At 41.4% G+C, this 24,202-nt stretch overlaps 1 protein-coding gene across 6 annotated transcripts in view; it reads right to left on the bottom strand.

The window, feature by feature from the left end:
* Nucleotides 1–20,486, bottom strand: part of MIOS (meiosis regulator for oocyte development) — a 60,846-nt gene extending 40,360 nt beyond the window's left edge. For 3 of the 6 annotated variants that reach the window (XR_007150187.1, XR_007150186.1, XM_047849085.1), the window contains exons 1-3: nt 20,294–20,485; nt 12,528–13,869; nt 12,107–12,205 (exon numbers count right to left, since the gene is read on the bottom strand). Coding sequence is in view for 4 of the 6 variants with exons in the window: in XM_047849085.1 (XP_047705041.1) it covers nt 12,107–12,205; nt 12,528–13,821 (1,393 nt within the window). In the remaining 2 variants the exon portion in view is untranslated. Of the gene's footprint in view, nt 1–12,106; nt 12,206–12,527; nt 13,870–19,107; nt 19,199–19,281; nt 19,570–20,293 lie in introns of those variants that run through there. The other 3 variants (XM_047849088.1, XM_047849086.1, XM_047849087.1) reach the window with 3 other exon arrangements.
* Nucleotides 20,487–24,202: the final 3,716 nt, after the last annotated feature.

The following is a 24,202-nucleotide window of genomic DNA, read 5'->3' as shown; positions in this document are numbered from 1 at the left end:
TCAGGTCATGATCTCACAGTTCATGGGTTCAAGCCCTGCATCAGGCTCTGTGCTAATAGCTCAGAGCCTGGAACCTGGTTCAGATTCTATGTCTCCGTCTCTCTCTGCCCTTCTCCCACTCATGCTCTGTCTCTCTCTCTCTCAAAAATAAACATTAAAAAAAAATTTAAGAAAAAAAACAGAAATGGGCAGAAGACACAAAGAGATGTTTCTCTAAAGACTACATACAAATGGCTAACAGACACATGAAAAGATGCTCACCATCACTCACCATCAGAGAAATACATATCAAAACCACAATGAGATACCACCTCACACCTGTCAGAATGGCTAAAATAAAAACCCAGGAAACAAGAGATGTTGGCAAGGATTCACCTTACACTGTTGGTGGGAATGCAAACTGGTGGGGCCACTCTAAAAAACAGTGTGAAGGTTCCTCAGAAAGTTAAAGATAGAGCTACCCTACAACTCAGCAATTGCACTAGTAGGTATTTATCCAAAGGATACAAAAATACTGATCTGAAGAGGCACAAGCACCCCAATGTTCATAGCAGTACCATCAACAGCAAGCCAAATTATAGAAAGAGCCCAAAGTCCTTTGACTGATGAATGGGTAAAGAAGACGTGGAAAACACACACACACACACACACACACACACACACACACACACACACACACACACACACATATACTGTATGATTCCATTCATATGTGGAATTTAAGAAACAAAACAGATCAACATGGGGAAGAGAAGGGAGAATAAAATAAGATAAACACAGAGAGGGAGAGGGCACCTGAACAGCTCAGTCAGTTGAGCATCTGACTGTTAATTTTGGCTCAGGTCATGGTCTCAGGGTCATGAGATCCAACCTTGCATTGAGGTCCATGCTGGCTGTGGAGCCTGCTTGGGATATTCTCTCTCTCTCTCTCTCTCTCTCTCTCTCTCTCTCCTTTTGCCCTTACACTGCTCACACGTATGCTCTCTCTTGCTCTCAAAAAAATGCAAACAAAAAAACAAGAGGGAAGCAAACCATAAGAGACTCTTAACTATAGAAAACAATTAGGGGTTGCTAGAGGGGAGATGAGTGGGGGGGATGGGCTAAATCGGTGATAGGCATTAAGGAGGTCACTTGGTGCTATATGTAAGTGATGAATCACTAAACTGTACTCCTGAAGCCAATATTACACTATGTTAACTAACTTGAATTTAAATAAAATCTTGGAAGAAAAAAAAACACTTTTAAAAAATTGGTTTCAAATACTACACCAAGCAATCAGACACTATGCTATTTGCAGATAGTAATTTGTTGCATTTATACATCTGTATAACAAAGCAGTAAAAGTATCAAGTGTTTATAAGAACATTTTGTTAAAAACATTAAGTCCTAGCTATTCTGTCTGTTAAAATAATTCTGAATAGACAAGTTCTATAGATCAGAATTTACCCTTTAAGTATGAAAAATATTTTCGGAAAAGAGAGGCAAGATGGCGGCTTAGGAGGACGCTGGGCTCACCGCACGTCCTGCTGATCACTTAGATTCCATCTACACCTGCCTAAATAACCCAGAAAACCGCCAGAGGATTAGCAGAACGGAGTCACCGGAACCAAACGCAGACGAGAGGCCCACGGAAGAGGGTAGGAAGGGCGGCGAGGCGGTGCGCGCTCCACGGACTGGCGGGAGGGAGCCGGGGCGGAGGGCGGCTCGCCGGCCAAGCAGAGCCCCCGAGTCTGGCTTGCAAAAGCGGAGGGGCCTGACGGACTGTGTTCCCACAACAAGCGCGACTTAGCGTCTGGGAGGTCATAAGTTAACAGCTCTGCTCGGAAAGCGGGAAGGCTGGAGGACAAAGGGAGGGAGAGCTGCTGAGCCCCCTGACAACAGAGCTCAGTTTGGTGGGAAACAAAGGCTCTCGCCAGCGCCATCTCCCCCGCCCATCCCCCAGCCAAAATCCCAAAGTGAACCAGTTCCTGCCAGGGAACTTGCTCGCTCCGCGCAAACACCCAACTCTGCGCTTCTGCGGAGCCAAACCTCCGGCAGCGGATCTGACTCCCTCCCGCTGCCACAGGGCCCCTCCTGAAGTGGATCACCTAAGGAGAAGCCATCTAAGCCTGCCCCTCCTGCCCCCGTGCACCTTGCCTACCCACCCCAGCTAATACGCCAGATCCCCAGCATCACAAGCCTGACAGGGTGCAAGTAGCCCAGACGAGCCACACCACCCCACAGTGAATCCCGCCCCTAGGAGAGGGGAAGAGAAGGCACACACCAGCCTGACTGTGGCCCCAGCGGTGGGCTGGGGGCAGACATCAGGTCTGACTGCGGCCCCGCCCACCAACTCCAGTTATACACCACAGCACAGGGGAAGAGCCCTGCAGGTCCTCACCACGCCAGGGACTATCCAAAATGACCAAGCGGAAGAACTCCCCTCAGAAGAATCTCCAGGAAATAACAACAGCTAATGAGCTGATCAAAAAGGACTTAAATAATATAACAGAAAGTGAATTTAGAATAATAGTCATAAAATTAATCGCTGGGCTTGAAAACAGTATACAGGACAGCAGAGAATCTCTTGCTACAGAGATCAAGGGACTAAGGAACAGTCACGAGGAGCTGAAAAACGCTTTAAACGAAATGCATAACAAAATGGAAACCACCACAGCTCGGCTTGAAGAGGCAGAGGAGAGAATAGGTGAACTAGAAGATAAAGTTATGGAAAAAGAGGAAGCTGAGAAAAAGAGAGATAAAAAAATCCAGGAGTATGAGGGGAAAATTAAAGAACTAAGTGATACACTAAAAAGAAATAATATACGCATAATTGGTATCCCAGAGGAGGAAGAGAGAGGGAAAGGTGCTGAAGGGGTACTTGAAGAAATCATAGCTGAGAACTTCCCTGAACTGGGGAAGGAAAAAGGCATTGAAATCCAAGAGGCACAGAGAACTCCCTTCAGACGTAACTTGAATCGATCTTCTGCACGGCATATCATAGTGAAACTGGCAAAATACAAGGATAAAGAGAAAATTCTGAAAGCAGCAAGGGGTAAACGTGCCCTCACATATAAAGGGAGACCTATAAGACTCGTGACTGATCTCTCTTTTGAAACTTGGTAGGCCAGAAAGAATTGGCACGAGATTTTCAGGGTGCTAGACAGAAAAAATATGCAGCCAAGAATCCTTTATCCAGCAAGTCTGTCATTTAGAATAGAAGGAGAGATAAAGGTCTTCCCAAACAAACAAAAACTGAAGGAATTTGTCACCACTAAACCAGCCCTACAAGAGGTCCTAAGGGGGACCCTGTGAGACAAAGTCCCAGAGACATCACTACAAGCATAAAACATACAGACATCACAATGACTCTAAACCCGTATCTTTCTATAATAACACTGAATGTAAATGGATTAAATGCGCCAACCAAAAGACATAGGGTATCAGAATGGATAAAAAAACAAGACCCATCTATTTGCTGTCTACAAGAGACTCATTTTAGACCTGAGGACACCTTTAGATTGAGAGTGAGGGGATGGAGAACTATTTATCATGCGACTGGAAGCCAAAAGAAAGCTGGAGTAGCCATACTTATATCAGACAAACTAGACTTTAAATTAAAGGCTGTAACAAGAGATGAAGAAGGACATTATATAATAGTTACAGGGTCTATCCATCAGGAAGAGCTAACAATTATAAATGTCTATGCGCCGAATACCGGAGCCCCCAAATATATAAAACAATTACTCATAAACATAAGCAACCTTATTGATAAGAATGTGGTAATTGCAGGGGACTTTAACACCCCACTTACAGAAATGGATAGATCATCTAGACACACGGTCAATAAAGAAACAAGGGCCCTGAATGAGACATTGGATCAGATGGACTTGACAGATATATTTAGAACTCTGCATCCCAAAGCAACAGAATATACTTTCTTCTCGAGTGCACATGGAACATTCTCCAAGATAGATCACATACTGGGTCACAAAACAGCCCTTCATAAGTTTACAAGAATTGAAATTATACCATGCTTACTTTCAGACCACAATGCTATGAAGCTTGAAATCAACCACAGAAAAAAGTCTGGAAAACCTCCAAAAGCATGGAGGTTAAAGAACACCCTACTAACGAATAAGTGGGTCAACCAGGCAATTAGAGAAGAAATTAAAAAATATATGGAAACAAACGAAAATGAAAATACAACAATCCAAACACTTTGGGACGCAGCAAAGGCAGTCCTGAGAGGAAAATACATTGCAATCCAGGCCTATCTCAAGAAACAAGAAAAATCCCAAATACAAAATCTAACAGCACACCTAAAGGAACTAGAAGCAGAACAGCAAAGGCAGCCTAAACCCAGCAGAAGAAGAGAAATCATAAAGATCAGAGCAGAAATAAACAATATAGAATCTAAAAAAACTGTAGAGCAGATCAACGAAACCAAGAGTTGGTTTTTTGAAAAAATAAACAAAATTGACAAACCTCTAGCCAGGCTTCTCAAAAAGAAAAGGGAGATGACCCAAATAGATAAAATCATGAATGAAAATGGAATTATTACAACCAATCCCTCAGAGATACAAACAATTATCAGGGAATACTATGAAAAATTATATGCCAACAAATTGGACAACCTGGAAGAAATGGACAAATTCCTGAACACCCACACTCTTCCAAAACTCAATCAGGAGGAAATAGAAAGCTTGAACAGACCCATAACCAGCGAAGAAATTGAATCGGTTATCAAAAATCTCCCAACAAATAAGAGTCCAGGACCAGATGGCTTCCCAGGGGAGTTCTACCAGACGTTTAAAGCAGAGATAATACCTATCCTTCTCAAGCTATTCCAAGAAATAGAAAGGGAAGGAAAACTTCCAGACTCATTCTATGAAGCCAGTATTACTTTGATTCCTAAACCAGACAGAGACCCAGTAAAAAAAGAGAACTACAGGCCAATATCCCTGATGAATATGGATGCAAAAATTCTCAAGATACTAGCAAATCGAATTCAATGGCATATAAAAAGAATTATTCACCATGATCAAGTGGGATTCATTCCTGGGATGCAGGGCTGGTTCAACATTCGCAAATCAATCAACGTGATACATCACATTAACAAAAAAAAGGAGAAGAACCATATGATCCTGTCAATCGATGCAGAAAAGGCCTTTGACAAGATCCAGCACCCTTTCTTAATAAAAACCCTTGAGAAAGTCGGGATAGAAGGAACATACTTAAAGATCATAAAAGCCATTTATGAAAAGCCCACAGCTAACATCATCCTCAACAGGGAAAAACTGAGAGCTTTTTCCCTGAGATCAGGAACACGACAAGGATGCCCACTCTCACCGCTGCTGTTTAACATAGTGCTGGAAGTTCTAGCATCAGCAATCAGACAACAAAAGGAAATCAAAGGCATCAAAATTGGCAAAGATGAAGTCAAGCTTTCGCTTTTTGCAGATGACATGATATTATACATGGAAAATCCGATAGACTCCACCAAAAGTCTGCTAGAACTGATACATGAATTCAGCAAAGTTGCAGGATACAAAATCAATGTACAGAAATCAGTTGCATTCTTATACACTAACAATGAAGCAACAGAAAGACAAATAAAGAAACTGATCCCATTCACAATTGCACCAAGAAGCATAAAATACCTAGGAATAAATCTAACCAAAGATGTAAAGGATCTGTATGCTGAAAACTATAGAAAGCTTATGAAGGAAATTGAAGAAGATTTAAAGAAATGGAAAGACATTCCCTGCTCATGGATTGGAAAAATAAATATTGTCAAAATGTCAATATTACCCAAAGCTATCTACACATTCAATGCAATCCCAATCAAAATTGCACCAGCATTCTTCTCGAAGCTAGAACAAGCAATCCTAAAATTCATATGGAACCACAAAAGGCCCCGAATAGCCAAAGGAATTCTGAAGAAGAAGACCAAAGCAGGAGGCATCACAATCCCAGACTTTAGCCTCTACTACAAAGCTGTCATCATCAAGACAGCATGGTATTGGCACAAAAACAGACACATAGACCAATGGAATAGAATAGAAACCCCAGAACTAGACCCACAAACGTATGGCCAACTCATCTTTGACAAAGCAGGAAAGAATATCCAATGGAAAAAAGACAGCCTCTTTAACAAATGGTGCTGGGAGAACTGGACAGCAACATGCAGAAGGTTGAAACTAGACCACTTTCTCACACCATTCACAAAAATAAACTCAAAATGGATAAAGGACCTAAATGTGAGACAGGAAACCATCAAAACCTTAGAGGAGAAAGCAGGAAAAGACCTCTCTGAGCTCAGCCGTAGCAATCTCTTACTCGACACATCCCCAAAGGCAAGGGAATTTAAAGCAAAAGTGAATTACTGGGACCTTATGAAGATAAAAAGCTTCTGCACAGCAAAGGAAACAACCAACAAAACTAAAAGGCAACCAACGGAATGGGAAAAGATATTCGCAAATGACATATCGGACAAAGGGCTAGTATCCAAAATCTATAAAGAGCTCACCAAACTCCACACCCGAAAAACAAATAACCCAGTGAAGAAATGGGCAGAAAACATGAATAGACACTTCTCTAAAGAAGACACCCGGATGGCCAACAGGCACATGAAAAGATGTTCAGCGTCGCTCCTCATCAGGGAAATACAAATCAAAACCACACTCAGGTATCACCTCACACCAGTCAGAGTGGCCAAAATGAACAAATCAGGAGACTATAGATGCTGGAGAGGATGTGGAGAAACGGGAACCCTCTTGCACTGTTGGTGGGAATGCTAATTGGTGCAGCCGCTCTGGAAAGCAGTGTGGAGGTTCCTCAGAAAATTAAAAATAGACCTACCCTATGACCCAGCAATAGCACTGCTAGGAATTTATCCAAGGGATACAGGAGCACTGATGCATAGGGCCACGTGTACCCCAATGTTCATAGCAGCACTCTCAACAATAGCCAAATTATGGAAAGAGCCTAAATGTCCATCAACTGATGAATGGATAAAGAAATTGTGGTTTATATACACAATGGAATATTACGTGGCAATGAGAAAAAATGAAATATGGTCTTTTGTAGCAACGTGGATGGAACTGGAGAGTGTGATGCTAAGTGAAATAAGCCATACAGAGAAAGACAGATACCATATGGTTTCACTCTTGTGTGGATCCTGAGAAACTTAACAGGAACCCATGGGGGAGGGGAAGGAAAAAAAAAAAAAAAGAGGTTAGAATGGGAGAGAGCCAAAGCATAAGAGACTGTTAAAAACTGAGAACAAACTGAGGGTTGATGGGGGGTGGCAGGGAGGAGAGGGTGGGTGATAGGTATTGAGGAGGGCACCTTTTGGGATGAGCACTGGGTGTTGTATGGAAACCAATTTGTCAATAAATTTCATAAAAAAAATAAATAAATAAATAAAAATAAAATAAAATAAATTAAAAAAAAAAGAAAAAAAAAAAGAAAAATATTTTCATCATATTGGATAGAAGGCTGACCAGTATTTATTACACAATTCTCTGCCATCTTAAAAGGAAGAAATTATAATTAATATTATGAACACTGCTCCACAAGACTTACAACACATTCCCTTAGAGCATGCCTTCTCATCCTGGTTGACTTCAACACTCAGTCTGTCCAATAAATCAGTCTGTCTCTTTGCTTCCTTATATCCAGTGGTTCACGCCTCCAAGATTTTACCCACTCCTTTAATGAACACATCCAAACTGATCCTCCTTCAAAAGAGCCACTTTCTTGGGCGCCAGGGTGGCTCAGTCAGTTAAGTGTCTGACTTCAGCTCAGGTCATGATCTCATAGTTTGTGAGTTCGTGCTCCACATCAGGCTCTATGCTGACAGCTCAGAGCCCGGAACCTGCTTCAGCTTCAGATTCTGTGTCTCCCTCTCTCTCTGCCCACCCCCCCTCACGTTTTTTCTCTCTCTCTCTCTCTCATAAACATTAAAAGGAAAGTTACAAAAAAAAAAAAAAAAAAGAGCCACTTTCTTACCACAACCTCATCGCCTTTCAGAAATCTCTCTTCTAAATTTTTCAACCTTACAATCTCTTGGCCCCTCTTATTTTTACTTACCAGTCTCCTGTCATTTCCCTCCCCAAAACCAACAAATGAATCATTCTCTTGCCAGTACCCTTAATTCTCTCACCATACTGTCCTTTATCTTCTGATTAAAACAATTGCCCCACAATCCTCTCATGTTTCTCAAAACAACCCTGGCTCCTTTTCTCCAGGTCTTCTACCACCTTCCTGCTCCTTTTCAACAAGCAAACCTACCACACTGAGAAAAGAGAGCCATTGCGTGGTAAACTCATCAGCCTCCAGCCATTCAACCTTATACAACCTACATACCTTTCCCTTTCCCTCTGGCAGTATGGAGAAAGTGTACATCCTGTCTAAAGCTAATCTTTCACCTGTGCTCTGGATCCTATTCCTTCATATTCCTAGGAATTTTGCTCTTCACTCCCTTCTCTCTGCATCATCACTTCTTTGCATGGGTTTCCTCACATTAGCATTTAAACTTGCTTAAATCAATCCCACGTTAAAAACAAAGCAACACAAAAACCTTCCTATGACTCTGGATTCACCTGCTGTGCTTTTATTGTATCCCTTTTTATCCTCCTTCATATGGTCAAATTCCTTGGAAGAATTATTTAAAATGGATGACTTTACTTCTTCAACCTACCCTAAATTTCTTGCCCACTGCACAGCTCCACCTAGCTATCTCAAATTCAACTTTCTCTAAAATGAACTTTTTCTTCTCAAATGCACTCTTAGGTTATTCCTATCAACTAGTACCAGTATTATCTTAGTCTCCTAAGGTAAATATGTGTGCTTTCATTTTTCCTTCCCGTCCGTCTCCTTTACTCAATCATTAAATTTTGTCACTTTCTAATTTACCCACATTTCTCTCACTCCTCTGCCACTAATTTTGGTAGGAACACCCTCATATCTTGCCTAATAACTGTAGCTTTTATCTGAGGTTCCTGTTTGATCCTTTCCAATTCATTCCACACATAGCGACAGCTCTAAAACACAAATCTAATTTTGTCAATACTCTGAAATCTTTCCTTGCTTCCCCTTGTTACAGGGTAAGTCTCCCTAAATTCTTACCATGATTTCTAAGTCCTGAGCTGCCCCACTGCTTACCTTTCTAGTCAGCACTCTTTCCTCATTTTTTTTCTCTCACACTCTGTTCCAGCAATACTAAAATGTGCTACAGTCCCTCTCCTCTGGGTTAATTGCATATGCTGCTCCATGTCTAGACCTTGTCTTCACTGTTACCTCCTCCAGGGAACCCTCTCCAATCCTTAACAGCCAGGCTAGCATTCTTCTATACATAACTGTTTGTTCTTCCTTATGTTAAATTGCCTATGTACTTGTCCATATTCTGAATTAGAATGTAAACTTCCCAGGAATAGGGGTAATATCTACTTTGTTCAGTCTCTACAAAGGAAGAGACTTATCTTGTTGACAGTTATGCCTTTATTATTCCAAGGACAATTCTTGGCATATAACAAGCAAATAATAAGCATTTGCTGAATAAACAAATTTACCTCATACTGTAATTGTAAGAATGACATAAAGTAACATGGGGAAAGCAGTTAGCATGATGCCTAATTCATAGAGCACTCAGTATCTATTATTTGTGACCAAAGTTAAAATTTCACTGTGTGGTCTAATAAACTTGTATATGAGATTACTGTGAGCAAGAAGGTTCAGTGTGTTGACTTACTATGTGTTGAATGATTAGGGATACAATTAGAGAAAGGAGTACGGCCAGATAAAAAAACTGAAGTCCACAAGTGCCATCTTTGACAGTTATTTCTCTACTTTTTACTTTGGGGCTGTAAAAACAAAAATATCAAAACCAAAACAAAGAAAAAGCTAAAAGTCTAACAATGAGGAACTCTCTCCCATATAGTTTTTTTAATGTGGGTAAAGACTATTTTTGATTCAAGACATTCGGTTTCTACTTCACCAGAAATATATAATGATGGTCTATTTTTCCCCTTGCTTTTCCTCAGAGATAGTTTGTAAGTTTTTTCCCTAAAATATGTCAAAATACAACAACAACAATAATAAACCTCAGAATAACTAAGAATGCAATGTGCCCTCACCTACCATATGCCAAAAATACTAAAAATTCTATAAGCTCGGTGTTTAAGTCTTTGCAGCAGCAGTTCTAAAGTCATGAACCATGGTACGCAGGTTCATGTACAGGGATATGATAGTATTATCTGCCCTTTTATTTATATTAATAAAAATGGAAGTTTCTAAGTAGACTCATTTTATTTATAATAAATTTACTTATTTGTTTACATTTATTTTTGAGAGACAGAGCACAAGTGGGGAGGGGCAGAGAGAGAAGGAGACACAGAATCGAAAGCAGGCTCCAGGCTCTGAGCTGTCAGCACAGAGCCTGACACAGGGCTCGAATCCACGAACTGTGAGATCATGACCAGTGAGCTGAAGTCAGATGCCCAACTGACTGAGCCACCCCAGCACCCCAATAATAAATTTATTTATAATAAAAGTTACTTTTGGGGCACCTGGTAATAAATTTATTTATAATAAAAGTTACTTTGGGGGCACCTGGTAATAAATTTATTTATAATAAAAGTTACTTTTGGGGTGCATGGGTGGCTCAGTCGGTTGAACGTCCAACTTGGGCTCAGGTCATGATCTCACATTTTGTGGGTTCAAGTCCCATGTCAGGCTCTGTGCTGACAGCTCAGAGCCTGCAGCCTCCTTCTGATTCTGTGTCTCCTTCTCTCTTTGCCCCTCCCCTGCTCACACTCTGTCAATCTCCCTCTCAAAAAATAAACATTTAAAAAAAATTTTTTTTTAAATAAAAAAAGAAATTTAAAAAGTTAGTTTTTTGGTGGAAAGCTAGTAAGAAAATACCAAAACGGAACTGATCAGATAATAGTCTATTGCATGTTCAGCAATGTGGAACAAAGTAACGTGAAAGTCCTTTAAGCTTCTTTTTAATAATATAACAGTTTAGTTAAAATGCTTAACCTATTCTTATTAAAAAATAATATTTTATTTGGTATTATTTGTACAGTATTTATGAAAACCCTATTTTTTTTTTAATTTTTTTTTTCAACGTTTATTCATTTCTGCGACAGAGAGAGACAGAGCATGAACGGGGGAGGGGCAGAGAGAGAGGGAGACACAGAATCGGAAACTGGCTCCAGGCTCTGAGCCATCAGCCCAGAGCCTGACGCGGGGCTCGAACTCCCGGACCGCGAGATCGTGACCTGGCTGAAGTCGGACGCCCAACCGACTGAGCCACCCAGGCACCCCATGAAAACCCTATTAAAGACCAAGTTGAACTTATTATTTGAACTGCCACTCTTTGACTAATAATATAAACTACTTTTCGGGCAGCCTGACTTTGTGGCCCAAATTTGACTGCCATCGAAAGCTAGATACTGAATACTAGGTCGGGGGAAGTATCATAGTAAAATGCACAATTCAATTCCAATAAAAACAGAAAGAACAACGGTTCAATGAAAAGATAAGTTTGGCTCTTTTGTCATCTTTATCTTATTCTTAAATAGCTGATCAATTTCAACCCTGTATTAATTCATACATTAATTTAATTATCAAGGATTCTTTCAGGTAAGGCTCCTTCAGGCAAGGCCACACTTCCTGACATAGTTACTTAGATCTTGCCATAGATAGCTAAGACAGTGTTTGGACAGCGGAATTAAAAGGGAACTCCTTCGATTATACATCTTTTTATTTAGTTTTTATAGAAGTAAAATACTGTGATAAAATCCAAACCAACCACCATGACCCTGTAAGTCATCGGATGTAATACCTCTCAGGATCTTCAAAAAATAACATGGGATAAATGAATAGATTTAGAAAGACAGTATCACTTGAAAGAAATAAGACTCCCTCCAAAAAGAATTCTGGATATAAAAACAATTATGCATTTAACTCAACTAAAATATCTAATCAGAACCCCCCCCAACAAAAAATAAAAAACAAAGTATGTATGCATACTATTCTGAAGTAACTAATGAGGAAAAAGTAGAAAATAGAGTACAAAAATTATAAAACTTTAAAAAATAAAATTGAATTTTCTTACCCAAAGAGGATTTTACAATTGATTTAATTCCTGCATAAACCAATGATCCTTTGTTTCCTGGAGATTTCTGATCCATATCTTCTGTATACTGCTTCATAAGTATTTAAACGCATAGGAAATACTAATGATGATGTATAATAAAATACGTCAGAGCTGAATTTATTTTGATACGGAGCCAATTCATAATAGGCATCAGTGATAGTTCTACTTTATCGTAGATATACTTTTCTTCTTTCTCTACAATCTATAAAGCAGTATTTCAAGCTCAAGTTTTAAATAATTTTACTCTGTAATTTTAGCATTATGTAACTCTTATTTGCATATAAAACATTCAGAATAAAATTTAAAGGCTGACTTTTCAGCAAACTTTCAGAACATTTCTACCTGATTCAGCTCATGAAATTCACAATGAAAAGGATATAGTGCAGAGTATACCAGAGTGACTTGAGCTGTGGATCTTCATTTCCAGCTAAAATATGGTTTCTCCACACCTGTTCTGTATCAAGTCCATACCTGGATAAAGCCCGAAGGCGCATCTTCGTTGCTATATCTTTTTCTAAAGAATTATCATTTTCTTCTTCTGCACATTCATACAAATGACGGCCACAAGCCCACATTAAAGATGTTATTGGGCTCCAGGCAAGAGATATCCTTTCAAAAACAGTGAAATCAGACATTGTTCGGTTGGGAGTTACAACTATCATTCGATTTTGACTCGTTGGATGCCAAGCAAAGGAAGCAATGTAATTGTCACAAGGTTGCACACTTCTTTCAATTATTGTGGGCTCAGTTTCATCTCCAATGGGAGTGGGTGTGTGCTGCATATCATATAATCTAATAATATTACTATCCCTTGTCAAAGTAGCAAGCAGACCAGTCCTAGTTGGACACCATGCTACTTTTGTTAAGGGCTTTGGCTGCTCAGTCAAAGTCAAAACTGGCTTCTCAAATTTCCTTAGATCCCATATTGCAACCTGACCTTCATAGAAGGAAGCAACACGATCGTGGAAGTATGGGTCTACTGTCACCCCCTGAACAGCTTTTGTATTTACAAACATCTTTTGGCTCGTATTCCGAAGATCAAATATGGCTAGGTTACGATGCATACCAGCAAGGAGAAGTTTCTGGTCTCGTGGAAGCCAACAAAGAGACAGACAAGCATCATTCTGTCCCAATTCATAAAGAGGTTTTGTTACCAATAATGTTGTTTCAGTTTCACCTGCTGAAAGTCTCACTTTCTCCATGGGAACTATGTCAGGTGTATATTTGCTGCAAATATCCCAAATCAGCACCGAAAAATCAGCTCTATGTTTATCTAGCCCAGCAGCAAGCCAGTTACTATCCAATGGATTCCATGCAAGGGTATTGCATTGTCGGGCATGTTTTGGGACAAATTCTTTTCCTATCAAATCTTTGAATTTTGAGTTATGATCCTGACCAAGACTTGTAAGTACAACTCGACCATTTGCTTGTCCAACTGCTAGGAGGCATTCAGGATCATAATTGAGATACCAGGCAACACATTTCATATATGGTGTATCTGAATTTATTGATAGTAATGTAGCTGCAGAGTCTTCAGATAAACGTAAAGATCCAGCTTTGAGTTCTGAATTCACAGTAGATTCCACGTGATATAGGCTCAGTTCTGAGTCACACACAACAAATCTATCAACTTGGTGTGGTGCCCACAATATATCAGGTTTGGTACCGCTCATGTTTAGTGATGTGCTCAAGTAGTCCAGTCAGGTCCATTCACTGAAAATCTGTTTAAAAATAAAAAGTTTTAAAATGTTAACAAAATACAAATCTAAGATGAATAAGCTATTTGGAAAGTCAGGAAATTCTCTATATAGGTACTCTGTTTCTCAATATATTTCTTCCAACTGCTAGGAATTCATGACCATATTTATTAATTAAAGAGGGAAAAAGAAGGGTGCCTGGGTGACTCAGTCAGTTGAATGTCTGACTCTTAATCTAGGCTCAGGTCATGATCCCAGGATCGTGGGCTTGAGCCCCAGGTTGGGCTCCGTGCTGGGTGTGGAGCCTGCTTGGGATTCTCTCTGTCCCCCTGCCCTTCTCCCCTGCTTGAAGGGAAGGGGAAGGGGATGAAAGAAGGAAGGAAGAAATAAGGAAAAAAAACTTCTCCCAATAAAATGAGGTGGTAAGATTCTGAAAACTACATTTTGGCCTTTTTCCCATGATCAAGTATTTTAATTGCACTGTGACTACTAATGTCATTAACCTCAGAATTAATATAACTTCAGCATGGTGAGCAAATTAATAAGCATCATCCCTTTGAAGGGGGTAAAACTTTAAAGAATTATGAATCATGTTCTTAAGCAACAGTTTAGAGCAACACTATCCAACAGAACTTTCCGCAGTGACAGAAATGTTCTCTAGCTATACTGCTGTCCAATAGGGTAGCTACTAGCAACATGTGGCTACCAAGCACTAAAAATGTGACTAGTACAATTTTTAAATCTTATTTACCTTTAACTAATTTTTAATAAATAGCCACAGGTTGCCAGCATAATAGATAATGAAGATTTAAAATACAATGCCACTACAAAGACAGAGGTCTCTTTCTCAAGGTTCAACAATAACAAGCAGCTCTATATGGCAGAATAAATAGCAGCATGTATTGAGCAGAGCTGACTTTTATTCCCACCCCTGACGTATATTAGCTATACGCCTGGGAAAGGCCTTTGTGACTGGGGGTTCTTTTGTTTTTTCGTCTATACAACCAAAGAGTTGGTTTAGTGTTTGCCAAATTTCATTCACATACCATCTATTTTTATTTAATATTTTTATTTACATTGACTATTTTTAAAATCAGAAAATCTATTTTAACCTATCATAAAATCCATGGATCATGGGCATGGTATGCTAAATGTATTTTTCTAATATACATTGAAATGTATAACTATTAAAATGCTTAATATGTTAACTATACTGGAATTTTTTAAAAATGCTTATGTTTTACCTAAAATCATCCTGTTTACAACCAGCAGTACACACTGCATTTGAGAAAAACTGAATTAAGTGATCATTAAAGGCTCTTTCAGATTTCAATTCTACACATTTTGATTAATATTGACTTGGGATTTTGAAAAGATAAATATGACAGTCATGTAAGCACAAACTAAAAATAACTATGTTAAAATGTTATTTTAAAAACAAAAGCTACTTGGGGCGCCTGGGTGGCGCAGTCGGTTAAGCGTCCGACTTCAGCCAGGTCACGATCTCACGGTCCGGGAGTTCGAGCCCCGCATCAGGCTCTGGGCTGATGGCTCGGAGCCTGGAGCCTGCTTCCGATTCTGTGTCTCCCTCTCTCTCTGCCCCTCCCCCGTTCATGCTCTGCCTCTCTCTGTCCCAAAAATAAATAAAAACGTTAAAAAAAAATTTTTTTTTTAAATAAAAACAAAAGCTACTTAACAAAAATGTAAATGTCTGTTTTTAACCAATTCTCGCTAGAGACTATAGTGTGGATTAAAAAGGAACATGGGGCACCTGGGTGGCTCAGTCGGATGAGCATCCTACTTTGGCTCAGGTCACGATCTCCCGGTTCATGAGTTCGAGCCCTGCATCGGGCTCTGTGCTGACAGCTCAGAGCCTGGAGCCTGCTTCAGATTCTGTGTCCCCCTTCAGATTCTGGGTCCACCCCACCCCTGCTTGTGCTCTGTCTCTTTCAAAAATGAATAAACATTAAAAAAAAATTAAAAAAAAAGGAACAAAGACATTTAGTACCTTTATGGCAAATGGTATCTGCACAACCATGTTCTCAGTTTTTTTTTAATAGGTTTTGTTTTGTTTTGTTTTTAACTTTTACTTATTTTTGGAGGGGGAGGAGCAGAGAGAGGGAGACAGAGAATCCCAAGCAAGCTTCGTGCTGTTAGCGCAGAGCTCTGGGGTTCCAACTCACAAACCATGAGATCATGACCTGAGCTGAAACCAAGAGTCCAATGCTTAACCAACTGAGCCACCCAGGTGCCCCTATAGTGTCAGTTCTTAAAAGGTAAAGCTATGGTTCGTTCATTCATCCCCTATACCAGATAGAGAACCTGGCACAGACTCCTAATATAGATAAACTAAATAAATTCAGCTCAAACATACTTGGCTTTACTTTTTGATCTTGTAAAACTTTTAGTCAGGAACTATTAGTCCAGAATTCAACAGACTCATACAATTTAAATGGAAAATCCACTAAGAATACTTATACTGGCTTATTTCCTTTCTTTGGGTTCTGAAGCTCAATATCAATCATTTCAATTATATTCTTACTAGACAGACCCTCAATTTCTTCATTTCCTTGCCACTTTAGGCTTGTCTTCTCCTAACCTTGATCAACCCTTATTCTTCTCTCCTCCACTCAGGCTGCCAAGTTTCACAGCTTAAGGACAGTTTCCACAGAAATTAAGGTATACAACATGTCTGGCCTATGGTGCTGATTCTGCAATTCTTTTACTTATCTGTATACTCAGGCCTTTATGAAATTCATCTTTATGTAATATCACAGGGACCTTTCTAAAATGCAAACTTAACCAGGTTATACAATCTCTGCTTAAAACCCTCTAATGGTTTCCAATTGTTCTCAGTACAGAGTTCCAAAATCTTCAATATAACCTATAAAGTCCTAAATCTTTTGGCCTCTACCTACTGCTTTGGCCTCAAGGCACACCATTTTCCTCCTTGCTGTGTTCTGGCGACACGGTCTTCTTTTCAGTTCCTAGATTATAACCTCCCTCTGTCCCCTCCCCTCATCACCCCCCCATCACCACTCTTGCAAATGCCGTTCCCTCTTGTTAGAACATTCTTCCCTCCCTTCTTGGTCAAGTTAACACCTGCTTGACCATCTCTCAACCATCATGGTTGACATCAAACATCCTCTATCCCCTCCCTAGCCTGTCAGGTTACTTAGTTATGTACTCTCAGTGAATAGTATTCCTTCCCTTTAAATAAATCACCCTGTCTCTCCTACTAAATTATAAGCTCCATAAGAGCAGGAAAAGTACCTTTTGCTTTCTATTTGTACCTCTGATACCCAGCCCAGTGCCAGGCACTTAGTAGATACTTAACAATTATTTGTTAAATGAATGCATTTGTTAAATGCTCCATCTGACATTTCCCATACTGTTATATCCAAGTTTTACCAATCTCCTCATGTTTCTACCTATACTCTTCCTAGTAGAGACTGGCTCCAGGCAAGAGCAAAGTGCCCACTGTCATAACTGGTTCCAATGATGGGCAAGAGCCCACAGTGAGCCACAATGATCCTAAGAAAGGATCATTCTAATACCTTTCATTTATTCTATAAATATTTATTGGGCATAGTGTATGTGCTAGACACTGTTTTAAATGCTAACATGGTAGTAAACAGGGACAGATAAACTCTCTGATTGCTATGGACTAAATTGTGCCCTCTCCCCCAAATTCATACTGAAGCCCTAATCCCCAATATGATAGTATTAGAGAGAGCCTTTAAGGGGGGTGATCAGAGTGAAATGAGGTCATAAGGGTAGAGTGCTAAACTGATAGAACTGGTGCCCTTACAAGAAGAGAGAGAGAGCGATAGAGCTCTCTCCCTACCATGTGAAGACACAGTGAGGACACAGTAAGAAGGACACAGTGAGAAGGCAGCTATCTGTGAGCCAAGAAAAGAACTCTCACCAAAACTAGACCTGGCACCCTGATTTCAGACTCCAACCTGTGAGCACTGTAAGAAAATAAATTTCTGTTGTTTAAGCCATCTAGTCTAGGGGCTTTTGTTATGGCAGCCCAAGCAGACTAATAAAGGTCTAACAATGCCTGCGTTCTAGAGCTGAAGTTAGGATGTAGTAGGACGTAGCTGCAGTAGGACGTAGGTAAGACAACAGAAAGCAGGAACAGATACTACCAAGTAAGGGTTCACACTCATGCCTGTACGGACAGAGGAAACCTCTTAACTGGAGGTATCTGGGGATCTAGCCTATCTTCCTATCTTATCAATAGGACTTTCAAAGTGTGCTTCTATTAAGCACACTTTCAATCTGGGCTTCCATCCCATAATCATATTCTTTACATGGATGAGCTGTAAGAAAACTTGGTGGCAAACTGAAAAATCCACCTTAAAAAACACAGAGGGTGCCTGGGTGGCTCAGTTACTTAAGCATCCAACTTTGGCTCAGTTCATGAACTAGCAGTTTATGAGTTCCAGCCCCACATCAGACTCCATGTTGACAGCTCAGAGCCTGAAGCCTGCTTTGGATTCTGTGTCTCCCTCTCTCTCTGCCCCTCCCCCACTCGCACTCTGTCTCTCTCAAAAATAAGTAAACATTAAAAAAAAAAAATTAAAAGAAACACACAAAATAGAAAGCATTACTATAATTTAAAAAACTCTGATTTGCATGACTCTCAAGGGAGGACCATCAGCATTTCTTCTGATGTAAGTATGCCTGTACAACGTTTATACTCATAAAATGTTTCATATCCAAAAAATCTGATTACAGTAATTTTTGTACAAAACTTGAGAGTTAGACTGGCAAACCCCTTTCATTTCACACTGGAGTAAAGTGAAGACCAGGCGTTTTGGTTCTTGTCCAAAACCTCCCAACTGCCATCCCAGATTACTGTATAAGAAAAAAATCAACTACATCATGTGCAGGGCCTAGTGCAAAATGAAAATAACAAGGCCCTCGCACTGAAAAATTATTAAGAATTTCAAGGTGGTGACAAAGAACATTAAACCAAGTGCCAGCCCTTCTAAACAACGGGTCATATGTGACTGCATAGGTTGTATTAACAACCTAGAGATATATCCATAAGCACCCTTTTAAGAAATATGTTTTTTTTACAATCCAACACATGGTATAGATGGATCCTGGCTCATGAATGTAGATAACTAGGAATAAGGTGAAGAGCAAAGAAAACTGAACCTGGAGTCAGGGGACCTCCAGCCACGCACTGGCTAAACACTAACAAGTCTGTTAATACACCAAGACTGTAAGAGATAGAATACACCCTACCTTCATGTCACAAAGTTGTGACAAACTGAGTTCTTCATATCACACAGCTGTTAGTATCACTATGATTTTCTTCAACAACCCTGAAGTTAATGTTTTCAAGTGTTGGAAACACTGAAAAGTGGGAGTGGAAGGGGTGAAATCTGCAATAATTACAGCTTATGTTAACATCTTCACCTTCAAGTTTTACAAGCGTTCACTTCCCCTCAATGGTTTTGAAGCACAGGAAAGCCATGCTGATCCTGTATTCTTCACCATAACATCTGTAAACAGCACTATCCGACAGAAATACAGTGTTAGCCACAGGATTTAAGTTTCTAGTAGCCACACTGAAAAAGTATAAAGAGATGAAATTAATATATTTTATTCTCCCCAACATATAAAAAAAAAAATCCCTTTCCAACATGCAATCAAAGTAAAAAACTATTCAATTTTTTTTTGTCTGTTTGGGAGGGGGGTGTCAAGTCCTGTAAATCCAATGGGTATTTTATCTTACACTTAGAGCACATCTCAACTCTGTGTGGCTACTGGACAGTGAAGATCCACAATACTAAAGTGTACAAAGTATCCAACTACCCTCTCACATCCTTTTGTTGTCTTCTACTTTTCTTACCGTAACAAATATAGTTATACAAAAGGCCTGTAATGCAGGCATCTGCAAATCATTTTAGCACTGCTCGTGGCACACGTGAAAGGCTTTATTCATCCTCTTACGGAATTTTCACTACTCATACAAGCACAGAACACAGCTAACCAACCGGGTGACAGGCCCTTTAGGAAGTATTTAATAAAGTACAACCAAAGCGAGGCTCTTGCTATTCCGGGTAAATCAGGAATCTGAGGGCCACTCCCACGCTCTAGACACCTGGCTGAGCCGCCCGTCCAACGCGAGGACGCGGTTCCGCAAGAACTTGCCGCGCGGCCCCGACGAGGTCCGAGCGCGCCCCGAGGCCTCCTGCAGCTCCGAGGCTCCCAGCTAGGCCCTGCCGGCCGCCCGGCGCGGTTATCCCGCAGCGCGGAACGCGACGCCCTGAGCCTCGGCTCCGAGATGGCCCCCGGGTCCGCCCCCGCCCGGGCCTTTCAACCGGGCTTTCCCGGGCCCCTCGCGGCGGCCCCGGCACTCCCGAGCCCACTACCCGGGCCTCCGTCGGAGGTGCTGAGACGCGCGGCCCAAGCCGCGCTCACTGACCTGATGAGGCAGCGCGGCCACCGCACAGCCACTTCCGGCTTGGTCACCGCCCCTCCCGCCGCGGGAGTCCGGGCGCGGGCAAGATGGCGGCCGCGGCGGCGCGGTCAGTAACCTAGGCCACCCGGCTGGGACCCACGACCCCACCACCGTTCCGCCGGCACACGCGGACGTGCCTCGGCCTCGGAAGGATAGTTCCCCGCCCGTGAGCCCCGCCCTTCGTCGCCCCGGAATAGCCCCGCCCTGGGGCGGGGCCACTGCCCAGGAGGCCCCGCCTTCCGCTCGAGCGCTCCCCTGCGCCCCCGGAGGTGCCGCCCCTGCGGCCTGCGAGAGGTAAAGCGGGCAAGCTTACCTGGACCGACTCTCCGAGACGAATTTTCCCAAGTACTACACACACTTTAGCTCATTTGATCAGTTAAATTTACATTAACAGTTTATGCAGGCCATACATGTAGTGGAAACTCCAGGGTGTTTGGTTCACGATTTATTCATTAATTTACTCATTCTACAAACACCTCTTGAGTGACCTTGTGTACCTAGCACCGTCCTGGAATGCTCGGGAACCGAAGTGAACAAAAAAGAAGTGGTCCTGGAAGAAAACAGGGATGCCTTGTAAGGCTAATACCGTGCTCCATCGAAGGGGCGCCTCCTTAGTGTAGGGAGGTCAGGAAAGCTTCCTTGAGGACCCCTAGGGTGAGACTGGAGGAATTAGATGCGGAAGGGAACGGACAGGAGGGGGTTGGAAGAGAAGAGCCTTTTAGGGCAGAAAAAGAGTGAAAGTTGAGGAGGGATGGCATCTCAATGGGGAAGCAGTCAAGTATGGATGGATGAGCAGAGGAAGTGGGGAGAGATTAAGATGCTGTGTCAGAAAGGCATTTGGAAACCACGGTAGTGGGTTTGTCCTAAAGACAATGATGCAGTATTGAATGTTTTTAACTAGGCAAGTGGTATGATGGTTTTTCCAGGAGAAAAGGAAAGGATAGGGTAAGTATCCCCACGAGAGATTATGGTAATCCATACTACCAGTGATATGGAGAGTGGGAATGGAGAGAAGTGTGGGGAATATTTAGAAGATGGAATGAACAGAGCTTGAGGGTTGACTAAAATGAGTGAGGGACAGAGAGGGTTCTAGGTTTCTGGTTCCCATAACTGAGTGAATGGTGCAGCCACAAGTGTCACAAATCTGACACAGGCTTCCTTGAGATATCTGGCAACCATGCTTAAAAATGGGTGGTTTGGGGCTTGTAGTGATTGGCACAGATAGCAAAATGAGCTTCATCCCCATGATCTTCAAGGCAGATCGTTTTGGCAAGAGGATGAGTTTGGGAGGAGCATTGCCTGAAGTGGTCTGAGGCTCCTTTTCATTCCTGCTGTTGGAGAAGTGGAGGCTGGAGAAAGTACTGTACTGCTGTGGGGAGATACCACAAGATTCATCACCTCAAACACTACCTTGCCAATCTTCTCAATGGTTTAGGCCCTGGACCCAAAACACCAGATCAATACAAGTCTCTTCCTTATCCACTCCTACCATATTCATAGCCAAGGAAAATATCTCCCCTCATGGTCAGGAGATGATGTTGCTTCCTACTTCAGAAACAGAATTTAAGGTATTTGGTAGGAATTTCCCACAGCCTTCTACTATTTTCTCTCTCCTTCCCCCAACATCATCATTCACTCCCATTCTTTCCTTCTTCTAGTTGACACAAAGGAAGAGGAGGGACTAGATGTTTCTCCTCTTCTGGGACAATTTTCTTCTTTTCTGTGTGTCCCTATTTCTACTGTTTTTGTTGTTGTTGTTGTTGTTGTTGTTGTTTTTACTTTCAACATGTGTTCAAGTCACTCCCATTTTTCACTGAAAGGAGAAGGCCATACTGGCTCTCTCTAATCCTATATTTTCCTGTTTTCCCCTGAATTCACTCCTCTCAGGCCTTCATGTCACCGCACCACCAAAACTGCTCATTATTTGCCTATAGTTCTCTTCTGCTTCCAGAATATATGCTCGACATCACCAGTTTTCATTCTGTTATACCTCCCCCCCCCCCCCCCCCCCCCGCCGCCAAATGTTAGCAAGGCACTCGGTGACCTAATTAAAGAGAAGAATTCCTTGGCCTCCCTTTCAGCTAAGTGTGGTTATATCAAAAATGGTGGGGGCACCTGGGTGGCTCAGTTGGTTGGTCCTCCAGCTTCAGCTCAGATCATGATCTCATGTGCTGACAGCTTGGAGCCTGGAGCGTGCTTTGGATTCTGTGTCCCTCTCTCCCCTCACACTCTGTCTCTCTCAAAAATGAATAATAAACACTAAAAAAAAAAATTTGTGACCAAAGCGATGTAAGTAGAAATGGATTATGTCCCTTAAAAGAGAAGCTGCTTGACATCTACATTCCTTTTCTCCCTTCCAGCTGTCTGGAAAAAAGGAAAAAATAAACATGCTATAGAAATGGAGGCCATGTATTAAGGAAGACAAAACTGTCCCCTTCCTCTAGGTTCCAGCCTAACTCGGAAAGCAGAGGTACCCCCTCCCTTGGATCAACCATAGATTTCTGGACCATTACACAAGAGAAAATAAACTGTGTTCTCTTAAAAATTACTGTTTGTTTAGACCTGTTTTGTTATAGTGGCTTAGCCTATTTCCTGATACCCAGGGACACTATCTATTTTATTTTCTACTTAATCTCTAGAGCCTAAAACATAGGGCATGTGCTCAATAAAAATTTGTTGAATACATCCTAAAACAATACCTTTCTCTACACTCTCCTCCAGCTAATATATTTTTCTCTCCTTCCTTCTCCATCTAAGCTTTTGTGAAAGTGTGTTGCCACCAGTTTCTTGCACTCTAAAATCCCATTAGGAATAAGTGACACTTTTCGCATTCTACTTGGAAGTCAATTCTCCTTTTTCACCAAACGGTGTTCCTTGTTAGTAAAACTGGACTGAGTCCCTTGGAAGAGAAGCTTCTTGCCATTCACTTCCTCTTCTCCCTTCCTGCCATCTGGAAAATGGCAGATGACATTTCCTTGTGAGTAGTGTAGAACTTTGGATTTCCTATAGCTCCTGCTATATAATATGCGTTCAAAAATATTTACTGAGTGGGAGAGTGCATTGTATTTTTTGAAGATTATAATGTGTCAGAGAACTTAACAGACTGCTCTGAGGTTACACTAGTTGTTTCTATCAAACGTGCATTTTGTAATGGATGCCAGAGTTGCTATAGTTCAGTCTCATGGTTTTTTGTTTTCTTTTTTAATTTGAACTTCTGTGTCATTAACAAGATATCCTTCTAAGTTCCTTTACATATGGTGTGGCGATCCAGGATAGGATTTGTTGTGGTTTTAAACCAACAAAGGACAACAGCTGAAGAACTGCTGATTTCCTTCTTTTAAAAAATTTTTTTTTAATATTTATTTATTTTTGAGAGAGAGAGAGAGAGAGACGGGAATGAATGGGAGAGGGGCAGAGAGAGAAGGAGACACAAAATCTGAAGCAGGCTCCAGGCTCTGAGCTGTCAGGACAGAGCTCAATGTGGGGCTTGAACTCATGGCCTGTGAGATCAAGACCTGAGCCGAAGTTGGAGGCTTAACCGAGTGAGCCACCCAGGTGCCTCAGATTTCCTTCTTATTTACGGCTGCCCTTAGAAGGAATTCAGTTACTATTGGAACATGCTGTGGAGTCTGTGACTGGCTAATCCCAGCTCCCTTTATTTGCACATGCACAAAATCAGTCTGTACCTGAGAGGACCTCAAGCAGGCTGTGTACTGTCAGCACCCAGCCACCTCCATCTCTTGAACTGTGAGATCATGACTTGAGCCTTGATCAAGAGCCGGAGGCTCAACCGACAAACCCACCCAGGTGTCCCAATGTGAGAGATCTTAAACTAGTGGTCTTCAAAAAGTATTCAAGTATACTCCCAAATCA

This window comes from Prionailurus viverrinus, chromosome A2, assembly GCF_022837055.1.
Source record: "Prionailurus viverrinus isolate Anna chromosome A2, UM_Priviv_1.0, whole genome shotgun sequence".
In the NCBI taxonomy this organism is placed as follows: Eukaryota; Metazoa; Chordata; class Mammalia; order Carnivora; family Felidae; genus Prionailurus; species Prionailurus viverrinus.
This window is presented reverse-complemented; position numbering and strand designations above follow the sequence as displayed.